The sequence below is a fragment of the Ictidomys tridecemlineatus genome, chromosome 4 (genome assembly GCF_052094955.1).
Source record: "Ictidomys tridecemlineatus isolate mIctTri1 chromosome 4, mIctTri1.hap1, whole genome shotgun sequence".
Lineage (NCBI taxonomy): Eukaryota > Metazoa > Chordata > Mammalia > Rodentia > Sciuridae > Ictidomys > Ictidomys tridecemlineatus.
In genome coordinates, this window is record NC_135480.1 from 19,083,305 (window position 1) to 19,098,028 (window position 14,724).

Genomic DNA, 14,724 nt, shown 5'->3' on the forward strand with positions numbered 1-14,724 from the left:
AAGACATTTTTAAAAAAGAACTTGCTTAAAAAAACACAAAATAGGGCTGGGGATGGGGCTCAGTGGTTGAGTGTCCTTGAGCTCAATCCCCCCACCCCACCAAAAAAAGAAAGTGACAGCCCTGAAGTTTTAAGATTGATCAGAATGAGAAGGGAGTGTTTAAAGTAGCTGCAACCTCTGAAGGTCTGGATCTAAATGAGAATCTCTAGCTCCTTGATTGTGTGCTTTGACATGAAAGAGAAATTCTAATGTCTATACATATAAATAAAACCTTCTTACTGGATTGCTTTGATCTTAGTCTTTAAGGTTAATATTAATCCTATTTTACTGAAACAGCCTAATTGCCTCTAGTGAGACTACCCACACACCTATTTCCTTATTGCCTCCAATTCCATCCTCGGAGTTCTTTCCACTCCTTTGAATTAAATGGTAAATGCCTTATATGTATCACATGCTGGTTCCAGTCAACTGACAGCAGCTGTCTGAATCACTGTGTTGAAATGATACTACCAACACTCAGTAGGAAAGGATCAGGCAACTGATTAGCAAGATGAGTAAGAGAAGCAGTGCTTTATTGCTTAAGACTATGTGTGTGCCACATTTTTATATGTCATCAGCACTCGGTGTGAATTAATGTCAGATCATTTCCAATGATACAAGATCTCGGTTTGATGGGTACAGCATTTATATTTTTAGAAGAAAACTCAGGACATATGATTCAAGCAAGGACTTTTTTTCTGATTTTGTGAATTAAATTATGTGCAAGCTTTTTCAAAGATACAAAAGTAACTTTAAATTAATCACGTACTAAATCACAACATGTAGAAATTAATGGAAAATATTATATGAAAGGTGAAAAAATAGTAATACTACTACTACATCTAAAATCCCAGCTGCGGGGCTGGGGATTTGGCTCAAGTGGTAGCGCGCTCGCCTGGCATGCGTGCGGCCCAGGTTCGATCCTCAGCACCACATACCAACAAAGATGTTGTGTCCGCCGAGAACTAAAAAATTAAAAAATATTATAAATAAATAAATTAAATAAACTAAAATCCCAGCTGCTCAGAAGGCTGAGGTGAGAGGATCTCAGGAAAAGGCCAGCCCACTTTAGTGAGATCCTGTATTAAAATTAATAATATAAGGGGCTGGAAATGTAGCTCAGTGGTCAAGTGCCCTTGTAGTGAATCTCTAGTACCACACCACCTACACACAGACACACAGACACGCACACACACACACACATCACATACACACACACACACAAACTCTTGGTGAAAAAATACTGAAAAGGGAAGTGAGAAGTCACTGACATGCTTCACTTAATTTACAACCTTGCTTTTTAAAGAAGCTCCTTTTGCAAGGCGCTGCTCTAGGGGTTTCTTGGAGATATTTTGAAAATGCTAGACACCATGAAAATGCTAGACACTATGTCAGGGCAACTATGAAGTTCCTTCAGTGTCATGCTGGACTTCCCCATCACTTACCAATCTTGTTGTGAAGTCTATTAAAACAACATTCTCCCAAGTTCACAAACGTTGAGGGCTTCTATACTGAGGTAGGAGAGCTTTACACCCCCCCAAAATTTTTTTTTGGCAGTACTAGGGGTTGAACCCAGAAGTGCTCTACTACTGAACTACATCCCCAGCCCTTTTTATTTTTTTATTTTGAGACAGGGTCTCACGAGGTTGCTTACAGCTGTGCTAAATTGCTGAGGCTGACTGAACTCGAAATCCTCCTACCCCAACCTCCTGAGCCTCTGGGATTACAGGCATGAACCACCAAGCCCAACCCTAAAATAAAATTCTTATATGAAATATACAAAAAGAATTTATTTAGTACTCTAAGCGCGGAGTTGTAAGAAAAAAACAGTTAAGTAAATTGAACTTGTCAGCAAGAAAGGAAAAGCTCTGTAACATGACCTCAACTTTCTCCACTACTCCTGGCCCTATTATCTCTTTTCTGCTTAAAGTCTTTGTGCTTGGATGCTCATTCACCCTTTGCATATACCTTTCATAATAATTATCATACATTACTATTATCTCTATTTCTTCTTTGTCTCCCCATTAAACTGGGAGGACCTCACAGGCAGGAAATATGAAATTTTTATTCTGTCAACAAATATTTAGACAGGTGCAGCTACTCCAAGGCTGAAGCAGAAGGATCACAAGTTAGAGGCCATCCTCTGAAACTTAGAGAGATGCTATCTCAAAATAAAAAATAAAAAGGGCTGGGGGTGTAGCTCAATATTAGAGTACCAATGGGTTTAATACCCACACCAAAAAAAAAAGTATATTAACTAAAAATACTGGTAAATACTAACCTCCCTCTCAGGCACCAGAGATAGAACAGAGAACAAGGAAGAGAAGGTCCCTGGCTGCATAGAGCCTCTGAGGGATCTTTATAACCCAGTGCCTTGCATGTGGGAGGTGTGTAATCAAGACTGAAAGAGTAAATATGGGATAAATTAAGATCCTGCCAGGAATTTGAAATTTAGTTGCTAAGATTTTTGTTTCTTAGTACTACAGATTGAACCTAAGAGCACTTTACTCCTGAGCTATATCCTCAGCCCTTTTTATTCTGAAGCAGGGTCTCAGTCTCATGAAGTTGCCCAGACTGGCCTCAAACTTGCAATTCTCCTGCCTCAGCCTCCTGCATAGCTGGGATTACAAGCATGTGTCATCACAACTGGTCAAGTTGCTATGTCTAATAGAGCAACACATAGGTAAAGATCAATATTTAAAAAAAAAAAAAAGAAAATCTTAGACTGGGACATGGCTCAGTGGTAGAATGCTTGTCTAGCATATATGAGGTCCTGGTTTTGGTCCACAGCATCACCTAAAAATAAAAAATTGAAAAAAGAAACAGAAAATCTTAACTCTTGCATTATGCCTGTATCTCAAGTCATTGCTGCTATCACTAATTATTAAAAGTCACTATCAGGGGCTGGGGTTGTGGCTCAGTGGTAGAGCACTTGCCTAGCATGTGCAAGGCACTGGGTTCGATTCTCAGTCCACATATAAGTAAATGAATTAAAAAATCCATCAACATCTTGAAAAAAAAGTCATCGTCACTGGGCTCAGTGGCCCATGCCTATAATTCTAGCAGCTTGGGAGGCTGAGGCAGGAGGATTGTGAATTCGAAGTCAGCTTCAGCAAAATTGAGGCTCTAAAAAACTCAGTGAGACCCTGTCTCTAGATAAAATATAAAATAGGGCTGGGGATGTGGCTCAGTGGTAGAGTGCCCCAAGTTCAATCCCTGGAACCAAAAAAAAAAAAAAAAGACTCAATGTCAAAATGGCAAGAGATCACATTTCCAAACACAAAAGAAATTAGATTATGTAGAAGTAGAAGATGTTCACTGTGAAATAACCTTAATTTCAATGAAACAAATTATCACCTAAAAATTAACTAAGCTTCATATAAATGTAAGATTTTACTACTGAGTTATTACAATGCTCCTTGAATTTAATGTTTCTAGAAAAGGGATATAAAGTCAAAGAAGGCTCAGTATTCAGAAAAACATTGTGCTTTAATTGATATTTTTAAGAAATGGGGAAAGTGACATTAAAGTCATTTTCCCAAAATGTATCCCCATAGAATCATGGTCCAATGAGAAGAGTATTCAGCATATCATCCTATCAGCTGGACACAGTGGCGCACACCTGTAATCCCAGTGTCCCGGGAGGCTAAGGCAGGAGGATCACAATTGCTAAAGCCAGCCTTAGCAATTTAATGAGGCCTAGGCAACTCAGCAAGACTCTGTCTCAAAATTTAAAAAATCTAAAAAGGGGTGGGGATGTGGCTCAGTGATTAAATGGCTCTGGGTTCAATCAGGAAAAAAAAAAAAAAAGCATAGTATTCTATTAACATGTTTTCAAAGTTCTTCAGAAAATATGTTTAACTTTATTCATCATCATTTCCATAGTTATTTAAATTACCAATTTCTTCTTTTAAGAGTAGTTATTAAGTTAATTCAGAAAAAATCTGTTTTAAAATTCGGTTAACAGTACCTTTCACTTATTCTTACCCATTAGTGGTGATCCAGAAGTTCAAGGAATTCTTAGAATACATGGTCAGATAATTTTTTTTTTTTAGTTGTAGATGGACAAAATATCTTTATTTTTATTTATTCATTTTATGTGGTGTTGAGGATCAAACCCAGTGCCTCAGACATGCGAGGCAAGCACTCTGACACTGAGCCACAATCCCAGCCCCCAGTGTCAGATAATTTTTAAAAATGTTTTTTTTCTTAAGAAAATATCTGTGAATAAAACTTGCTCAATCATCTTGGAAACATTCTGCAGTTTGTAAATGAATTTACCACCTAACCACTAGATGGCAATGTGAACCAGTTCATGTTACAGCCACACCACAGCTTAATAATAGTTCAAGAGGTATTTGAGCCTTCTAAAAATGCATACATGCTTACATTTGATTATTTAGACATTTCTCAAACACTTATTGGGTACCTCTAAGTTTCAAGGACTCTGATGGATTTTGGAGAGAAGGAAAATGAGACTGTGAAACAAACCTAAAAGAGCTCACCAAAATAAAATTTCCTAGATTCCTAAGAATTGAAAGATGTTCCATCTATTTCACAACCACTTCTCTGAGAAACAAAAGAAAGGCGACTACATTAAAAATATATGTTGATTTTATGGCATGTTCTTCTTTTAAAAAAAAAAATTAAACTTTATTTTTGGGGGATCCCAGGGTTTGAACCCAATGCCTCCATACACACTAGGCAAAATCTCTACCATCCACTGAGCTACACCTCCAGTCATTTAAAATGAAAAACCGTAAGGTTCATTTTAGAACTGAGAAAATACTCTGTATGGAAAGCATTGTGCTAGACATGTATCTAAGAAAGTATCATGATATAGCTGGCTCAAAGGACACAGGTTGTGTGTACCCAGAAGTCAGTTTTGACTCAGAGAAGACATGCTTAGTCCTGGGGAGCTTCTGGGCTGCTTCCCAGCTACCTATCCTTAGGCAAGGGGAGTTTATGTATGTGTATTTGATTCCCCAGGAAACAGACTCTGAGGCAGTTGGTTTGCATGCGGGAGGCTTGCTGGGGAGTGTTCTCTGGAGTAGCACTTCTATGAAACTGAGACAGACAGGACTGGGCAGACAGAAATTGAACTAAAATGCAGTTGCAAGGGGGACCTAAGCCAATCCTACACAGCACTGTGGAGGTTAGATGGTCCTTTAGACTTGTCCTAGATCAAAGCAAGGGGACGAACCAGAGTGGTGGTACGTGCCTATAATCCCAGGTACTTGGAAAGCTGAGATAGAAGGAGGATCACAAGTTCAAGGTCAATTTTGTAAGACTCTCCAAATAGAAATGACTAGGGATGTAGCTCAGTGATAGAGCACATCTGTGTGTGTGTGTGTGTATGTGTGCTTTTTTTTTTTTGCAGGGGGGAGCATGGGGGCTAGACCCTAATACTTCCACACTGACACACCATTGAAAGCAGAGGGCATAATCATAGGTAAGCCAAGAGCAGAAGTCAAGTTCTTAGCAGGGCCCTCGGGGAAAATTTGTTTCTACATCCTTTGTAGCTTCTAGAGGTTTACCATACTCCTTGGCTCATGATCACCTTTCTCCATCTTAAATGCCAGCAATGTCATATCTTTGACTATTCTTATGTCCTCATATATTTTTTTCCTGACCTCAGCAGGAGAACATCTTCTGCTTTTAAGTACTATATGATTAGTTGACTTGGAAGAAAGGTCTTGAAAGTCAGGACAACAAGGAGCCCTAAAAGATTTTAAGAATAAACACAATGGTATCAGTGATGTTTAGGAACATTGACCTCATGTTGTATTTGTAAAGTAGAAAGGTAAGGAGAGCGAAAGTAGAGTTGATGAGGGAGTTGTTTCAGTCATCTAAGAATGAAATGTGGAAGGCTCTACAGGAAAGTATGAATGGAAAGGAAAAGAATGTTCCTGGTATCCATTGCTATCTAACTACCAAACAACTTGGTGGTTTAAAATAGCAATCATGTATTTTGCTCATGAATCTTGAACTGGGGATCAGAGGTGGTTGTACATCTCTGATCAGTGCTTGGTGCTGGAACAGTTGGAGCCTCCCCAGGCATCCTTGCCTTCATGTGGTAAAAGTCTGTGTGGTCTCTCCCTAAAATCTCCCAAGAGCAACTGAATTTCTTACATGGCACCCGGTTTCCCCCATAATCATGTTCCAAAAGAGAAGCAGTTGACATTGAAAGTGAGTCTATTATAAGTAATAGAATACAGCATTGCTTTTGCTGTATTCTATTACTTATAGAAGTCACAGAGCCCTCACAGAGCATCCAAGAGGATGCTCTCAATGGGAACAATGTTAAAGAATTTGTGGCTACCTTTAACCTGCTGCATAGGCACATGAGATCTGGATGTTGGGAGTATATAGAATTTTTTTGGTGAAAGAGCAATGGTAAAGTTAGGAGGTTAAAATTCTGATTGATGAAGGGGCTGGGGATGTGGCTCAAGCGGTAGCATGCTCGCCTAGCATGCGTGCGGCCTGGGTTCGAGCCTCAGCAGCACCACATACCACCAAAGATGTTGTGTCCGCCGAGAACTAAGAAAAAATAAATAAATGTTAAAATTCTCTCTCTCTGTCCCCCTCTCTCTCTCACTCTCTCTTTAAAAAAAAAAATTCTGATTGATGAAAAAATGTTTTATATAGTAGTTTCCATCAATAATGCAGTATTTTCATTTCAGCAATATCAGTTTTTTTTATACTAGGTATTGAACCCAGGGGTGCTTTATCACTGAGCCACATCCCCAGTCCTTTTTATTTTTTGAGACAGTCTTGCTAAGTTGCTTAGGACTTCCCTAGGTTGCTGAGGCTGGCTTTAAACTTCCGATCCTCCTCCCTCAGCTTCCCAATCTGCTGGGATTACAGGCATGCACCACAGCAATCAACATTAGTATCTTACCCTAAATATTGATTGTTCCTACAAAGAACCGCTACTCTTCTACTGTTCCCACCCTGTTAATGGCATCAGTTGTCAAGAAAGAGATAGGAATCATCTTAGTCTTGGTCCTATCACTCTCACCCTCATCAGATCCTTCCAATTTTACCTACAAAATATTACTTCAAACCTACTCCTTTGCCAAGGCCCACCATCCCAGACATGGTGGCTCCACTGGGTGGTATGTTCTCCAAGCAGCCACTACTCCCCCAAACCCCAACTGTCACCAGGACTCCTGAGCCAGGCTTCGCTCTTTCAGGCAGTGCCTAGCACACCAAGAACTTCTAGCAGCACCTTGGTGATGCCATCAATGGCAGCAGGACATCAATGAGCAGCACAAAAAACTGGCCAGTATCCCTCAGGGCTTCTTGGCCTACCTGAAGCTGGCATCTGCCAATATCCAGGCACCTCTGAAGCAGGCCTGAGAGGGGTCTGGCCTACTAGGTAGCCTCTGGCAGACAAATTCTCCAAACCTGTCTCTCTGGACATGGCATTTTAGAAGAACTAGTTGCCAGAGAGTGAGTTGGTATTAATTTTGTTTCTACCTACAAATTTCTCCAATTTTTATGAGCTGTTAATTACTCGAGTACATATAGTTTGGTAAATGAAGTGAGGTTTTGTTTTGTTTGTTTGTTCTGTCTGCAAAGTTTAGACTATTAGTTTGATGCCACAGATTTTTTTTCTTGTTTTTTTGTTTTTTAAATTTTGCATGACTTTTATAGGTTTTTTTCCAGTTGTTATGATCTGAGAGGGAAAATTAAAATACTCTAAGAATCAGGGGTGAAGGAGTTTGGTTTTAGGCCTTTTATGATTACTACCCATCCATGGTAGTAGAGAAAAATATGTAAACTTGCTGTCTCAAGACTTTGAACTACCTCAAGAAGAGGAATCTAAGGCAACATTTGTAATGCTTCCACAGCAGTAAGGAGGGCAGATATTTTGCAACTGTGTCAGAAAAAGGGTTAAAATATGCTAGGTTAGTGTGGTGATATTACAGTAGATCCTTAAGTTGATGCTGCCTTTAGTTGGGGTAAGTTTATGTGTTGCGAGGTGTTGGCTGTTTTGAGGGAGCTGTATTAAGAGCACGACATACTGGAGGCCTCACAATAATGAACCAGTGTAACAGAGCGGACCCAGTCTCCCTAGCGTGATGACTGGGACACAAGTGAAGTACGATGGGTCAAAGCTTGGTCTGATTCTTCTTTTTGTTTTGCTTGCATTTTTATTTTACTTTTTGGAGAAAAGGCAGTTTACATGAAGGAAGGTTCTTGCTCATGGATTTGATTCCTAGAGACTAGGGTCTTGGTATGGAGAGTAACCTGCTGCAGAGTGATCCTCAGCTGCTTCACCTCCAGAGAAAGCATGTGGATCCTCTTGTCCGAAGAGGTTTTCTTATTTCTATTTTATGCATCTCTTAGTTTACATTCTTTCAGCTGGTACAAACATTCCTCTGTCTTCTGAATACTCAGTAGGTCTGTGACTATGTCTTGGTTCATATGTTCTCTCCATCCCTGAAGATCCCTCCCCACATGCCTCAATATCCACTCATGTTCCTGGCCTGGCCTGGATGCCACCTGTCCACGAAGCCTCCACTCCCATTCCAGGGCACAGGACTTTAATTCCTTCCACTGTCTTGTGGGTTAGAGCCCCTTGCTGTATTGTGTGCTCATGGGAACTAGGCATTACTCCCCTGGAATATAAATGAAATGTATTTTATGTGATATTTTGTACTCACTTTGCATATATGTATTACTCATTTTGTTTGTGAGATATGAGGATGATACTTGCCCTGTGGACCTATGACCTGTGATGACCATCCTGAGGCCAGCATATTCCCTTGGTTGGAATGTATAGGTCAAAACTTAAAAGTTATTTTTTGCTCATAAGGGTTTAACCTAGTCATCTCACGTTAGTTAGAAGCTCTGATGGGCAGCTTTATGTTTCTTGATTAAAAACCTAAATAAATGCCCAGCTTAGAGGTGCATTCCTGTAATCTCAATTGGGGTTGGGGCCTACGGCTCAGCAGTAGAGCACTCACCTAGCTCGTGCAAGGCCCTGGGTTCCATCCTCAGCACCACATACAAAGATGTTGTGTCCGCCAAAAACTAAAACAATAAATATTAAAAAATTCTCCCTCTCTCTCTCTCTCTCTCTCTCTCTCTCTCTTAAAAAAAAAAAAAGAAAGTCAGTGAAACAGACAAAAGTTAGAAGAGTACAGAAGCCACATGAAAAAAGTATTCCCAGAATCAGAGCTCCTGTTGCATGTCTATAATGTCTGTAATCCCAGCTACTCGAAAGGTTAAAGCAGGAAGATCAAAAAGTTCAAAGCCACTGTTATGCATACAAACAACAATAAGTGTTGGCAAGGATGTGGGGGGGGAGGGTACACTACACTGCTGGTGGGACTGCAAACTGATGCAGCCAATATAGAAAGCAGTATGGAGATTTCTTGGAGAACTGGGACTGGAACCACCTTTTGACCCACCTATCCCTCTCCTCAGTCTATACCCAAAGGACTTAAAAACAGTATACTACAGGGACACAGCCACATCAATGTTTATAATAGCACAATTCACAATAGCTAAACTGTGGAACCAACCTAGATGCCCCTCAATAGATGGACAAAAAAAAATGTGCCATATATACACAATCATTACTCAGCAATAAAAGAGAATAAAATCATTGCATTTGCAGGTAAATGGATGGAGTTAGTGAAGATAATGCTAAGTGAAGTTAGCCAATCCCCCAAAATAAATGCTGAATGTTTTCATTAATATAAGGAGGCTGATTCATAGTGGGATAGAGAGTAGGAGCATGGAAGGAATAGATGAACTCTAGATACGGCAGAAGGATTGGAGTGGAAGGAGGGAGGGGGCATGGTGTAATTAATGATGGTGGAATTCGATGATCATTATTATACAAAGCACATGTATGAAGACACGAATTGGTGTGAATGTACTATGTATATAACCAGGGATATGAAAAATTGTGCTCTATATATGTAATAAGAATTGTAATGCATTCTGCTGTCATATACAAATAAAAAATAAAAATAAATAAAAAATAAAAGTTCAAAGCCAACCTGGGCAACTTACGGAGACCCTATCTCAAAACAAAACATTTTAAAATGAGACTGGGGATGTAACTCAATGGTAAAGTGCTTGCTTAGCATGCAAGAAGCCCTGGTAGGTTTGTTCAATGCACAAATGCAACACACACACAAACAAAGAGAATTAATTCGGTCTTAGATATAGTAACATGATATGTTTGGTAATCTTGAAAAAAGTAGTTGCAGTAGGGCACAAGGAGCCAAAACCTGATAAAAGCAGGTTTAACTGAGAATGAGAGAAAAGTGATCTTAAATTTTGTTGAGTAATGAGGAGCAGAAATATGGGGTACAAAAAGAGAATGGAGGCCAATTGAGGGCTTGTTTGAAGTGGAGAAATAATGGCATGTTTATATACTTAGAGAAACAACTTGGGAGATATCGAAGATGTAGACGTCCTTGAGCAGGTGAGGTGATCTAAGAAAGAATTAGAAAAGTTTCCTCTCCATAAAACTGGGAGTCAATTCACTATATAGCAACAGGAAAGGAAGGCAAAGTGTATGGGTACAGATATTGGTACTGGGGAGAAGTGGTAGATCTCTTTTGATAGCTTTAATTTTCTAAATGAAGAAGCAAGCTGAGAGCAAGGATGGAAGAGGAAGTGTTGGCAGTTAGAGGAGTTATGAAATACTCATCTAAGGCAATAAATGGACAAGGAAAATAGAATGCGTTTTCTGGGAAGCATCAAGGACCCAAGTGAGACTAAGTCCTGATGAAGGGAGAGGCATGTTAGTAGGATGTATACATCCATGTTCAACTACAGATTTGGATTGAATCGAAATTGTAGTTTTTAATGGAATACGATGAGTGTTAGGTAAAGAAGTAATTTAATGGAAGTTAAGTAGGACAAGAAGGAAACACCAAGGAAGCTAGAGATTGTGGCAAGGTGGTAGAACAAAGGATTGCAGGCGGAATGAGGGGAATGCTTTGCTGGAGTTGGTGTCTTCAGCAAGTGAGGTGGAATGATGGTCAGAATAGGATGAATGAGAATGGTAACAGCTAGTTGCCGTCACTGGTAATAAGGTTACACAAGTGCTTAAAATTGGCCATCATTAAGTAAAGGGGGGAAAGAGGAAATTAATATTTTCCTCAATATCGAGCACTTTCTACTCCTTCAAAAACTAAGCGGGGAAACGAAAGGCAAATTCCTTTTCACATTTGCAAGCAAGTATCATTTAGGTAACCTCAGCAGGCTGCAGCATACATGTCAAACTGAACGCGTTAATTTTCACTACACTACAAATTCCTTTCGGAAAAAAATCCAACAGAAATCAAAAAGTCCTTCTCTCCTTCCACCACCACATGTGTCGCTGAAGGGTAAAGATAAGACACCGGGCGGAGACTTGCAGATGGACACCTAACGGCGGAGAGGCGAGCGCAAACTCGGTTCAGAGTAACCGAGAGGCCCGGGCTCCCCGGAGGTGGTCCTTCGGGTCGGTTCAGCCCAGCCGCCCGCCCAGGTCGGATTTTTTAAATGGAAACAAGCCCTGCCCCGCCCTGCCGCCCTGAGGTGTCCTCTGCACGCCTCCCAGCCCCGCGCTCGGAGGTCCAGCAGGAAGAGGCGATTCCTCAACGCCCACCCTCACTCTCCGGTGAAAGACCCACAAAGAATCCAGAGACCCGCCTTCCGGGCTTCAGGTCGCAGCACCTGTCTGCCGCTCCGCTCGCCCCGCCCCCGGAAGTGACGACGACTGCGCGGCCCGCCCGTGTCCCGTCGGGCCTAGCGGCGGCGGCGGGAAGATGGCGGCGGCGGGATCCCTGGAACGGAGCTTCGTAGAGCTAAGCGGGACCGAGCGCGAAAGGCCAAGGCGCTTTCGAGAATTCACAGTCTGCGGCGTTGGTACGGAGGTGGCCAGGGAGGGCGCGATCCGATCCTTCCCCTCGTTCTCCTCCAATGGGTCCCCAGATCGGTGACCCTCTCCCGGTTCATCATCTTAGGTGCACATGCCCACAGCCTCTGGATCAGAGCTTCCTTGGCGTCTAACTTCTCCCTCCTTTCCCCTTCCCTTTGTATGGATTGTCAGTTCGTCACACTCTGCTTCCTCAGTATTTGTCATCCTTCGTACCACGTGTACAGGCTGACCAGGTTCATTTTGCAGGGACTACAAATCCCGTGGCTGGAACGGTTAAATACAGTGAGAGTGCAGGGGGCTTTTTCTATGTGGAAAGCGGCAAGTTGTTGTCCGTCACCAGAAACAGATTCATTCATTGGTAAGTGCTGTGTTCTCCAAACCCCACTGGAAGGTAGAATTGTCTGGTGTACGGATAATCGCGATGTACGGATAATCGCGACAGTTCCCGAAGCGGCATTCCTGTCGAGTAGTAATCGACATTTAGGAAAAGAGAAAGACTGTTTTCAGTTCATGTTAAAATCGGGAAAATTTGACATACAGAGTTCTAAGAGAGGCACCTGCCTGACAGTGGTAAAAACAGGGAATATAGCCTAAGGGGTAAAGCCCTGAAGACCAATTTTATAATCACGAGTCTATTATGTTTTTATAGTCTTTATAGCTTCATTCTGCTGATGTGCGGTTGAGCTTTTTACATGTGAGGCATTGTGCTAGGCACTGGGACGAAATGATGAATAAAAACTATTATTTTCATCATGCAATATGTCGTACTTGTGGAAGAATAGGTGTAGACTCACTTTGTGTGCCACAATTTCATGAAAGAAAAAAGACATTAAACAAATGACCTCAACATAGATAAGTAAATGCATATTTTCATACTTGCTCTAGAGGAAAAGTGTAATGGCTATGAGAGGCCAGTGGGAACACTGAACATTGGCAATGCAGGGAAGGATGTAGAAAGTCATATTTAAAATGAGATTTGAAGGATGAAAAGTTAGCCAGGCACTTTCAGGGAGTGGGAAAGAGCAGTTCAGCAAGCATGATCACTCTATGCAAAAGCCATAAAGTGGAAAGAACTTGGCGGATTTGAGCAACTGACCAAAAGTCTGTGTGGCATAAGTGCTGTGGTAAAATAAAGTGATGTGAGAATGCCAAGGCTGAAGAGAGAGGCAGGACTCAGACTGTGAGGAACACTGAGGCCACTTTTAAGAATTTTGGATTTTTATACTTAAAAAATGATCAGTCTAGCCAGGTGCCGTGGTACACACCTATAACCCCAGCAACTTGGAAGGCTAAGGCAGGAGGATCACAAGTTCAAAGCCAGCCCTAGCAACTTAGCAAAGCCCTACTAACTTACTGAGATCAGGCCTTGTCTCAAAAAAGAATAAGAGACCAAGAGTCTGTAGCTGCATGAACAAAGGGTTAATAATAAGAAAGAGATAGCCACGGACCAGATCAAGGCTTAGTTGGTTATTTAAGTCTTTGTCTCTGAGATAAGAGGTAGCCACTGGAGTGTTTTAAATGGATGAATGTCATGATTTAAAGTATTGCTGCAGTTACTGTGCTCAAAAGAGAGTAGGAAAGGGGTAAAGGTGGGAGTGGGAAGACACAATCCAGATAAGAGTTGATGATCGCTCAGATGGTGGTGGTAGTCTGTGAGTAATGTTCTGATTGTGAATATGTTTTCAAGGTGAATTTGTTAGAATTCATTTTTTTAAACATTTATTTTTTTAGTTGTAGGTTGACACAATACCTTTATTTTATTTTATTTTATTTTTAATGTGGTGCTGAGGATCGAACCTAGTGCCTCACGCATGCTAGGCGTGCTCTCTACCTCTGAACCACAACCTCAGCCTTATTAGAATTCATTTTGCATCCTATACAGCGTGTACCCCAGATTTTTGGCTAGAGCATCTGGACATTTTAGAGATACTTCTAATTGAGTTGGAAAAGAGTGTAGATAAAATGCAACGAGCGGGTTTTATTTTTTATTTTACCCCTAATTTGTTGGGCCTGGGAATCCTCTTTTGGACAGGTTTAATTTAAAATGCCTAGTAGGTAGCCAAGAGAAAGTATTGAAGCAATAGTCAGTAATTTCATAGAGGGTTTGAACTAAAGATTTGGAAATTGTTGTCATTAGATGGCACTTAGAGCTTTATAATGAGCGTGCTCACCTAAAGAGTGAATAAATCAGGCTTCTGAACTATTGACATTTGAAGCCAGATAAGTAATTGTTGTAGGGTGTAGGGTGTTGAGCATTATCCTGGCCTTTATCTACTACAAACCAATAATATGTCCAATCCCCACCCCCATCTTACCTCCCTAGTTGTAACAACCATCTCTCTAGGTAATGCTAAGTCCTTGGGAATTCGGTAGAATCAATCCTAGTTGAGAATACTTGTGTAGAAATGATCTGAGGCCTGAATCTATGGCATTCCAACAGTTAGGATGATCAGGAACCTGTGAAAGAGAGTAGCTGCCAAGGTGAGAGTCAGAGTGAAGTGGGCTGAAGCAGGAGAATCGCAAGTTTGAGGCCAACCTTAGCAACTTAGTGAGACCCTGTCTCAAAATAAAAAGGACTTGGGGGTGTAGCTCTGTGGTAAAGTGTCACTGGGTTCAATCTCTAGTACCAAAAATAAAAATAAAAATCAGAAAGTAATGTCCCAGAAGCTAAAGGAAATATTTCAAAAAGGAGGAGAGTAAAAAGTTGTCAGATGCTATATAATTCAGGTAACGAGAGAAACGAAAATTGACCTTTGCATTATGGAAGTTTTTGGTGACCTTGTCAGGAT

The 14,724-nt window shown here is 41.0% G+C and overlaps 1 protein-coding gene across 4 annotated transcripts in view; it reads left to right on the forward strand.

Annotated features, from left to right (window-relative positions):
* The first annotated feature begins 11,765 nt into the window (after nt 1-11,765).
* Nucleotides 11,766-14,724, forward strand: part of Nup160 (nucleoporin 160) — a 55,679-nt gene continuing 52,720 nt past the window's right edge. For all 4 annotated transcript variants that reach the window (XM_078046010.1, XM_078046012.1, XM_078046011.1 and 1 more), the window contains exons 1-2: nt 11,766-11,922; nt 12,182-12,293. In XM_078046010.1, the coding sequence (XP_077902136.1) occupies nt 11,823-11,922; nt 12,182-12,293 (212 nt within the window). In that variant the 5' untranslated portion in view covers nt 11,766-11,822. The remainder of the gene's footprint in view (nt 11,923-12,181; nt 12,294-14,724) is intronic.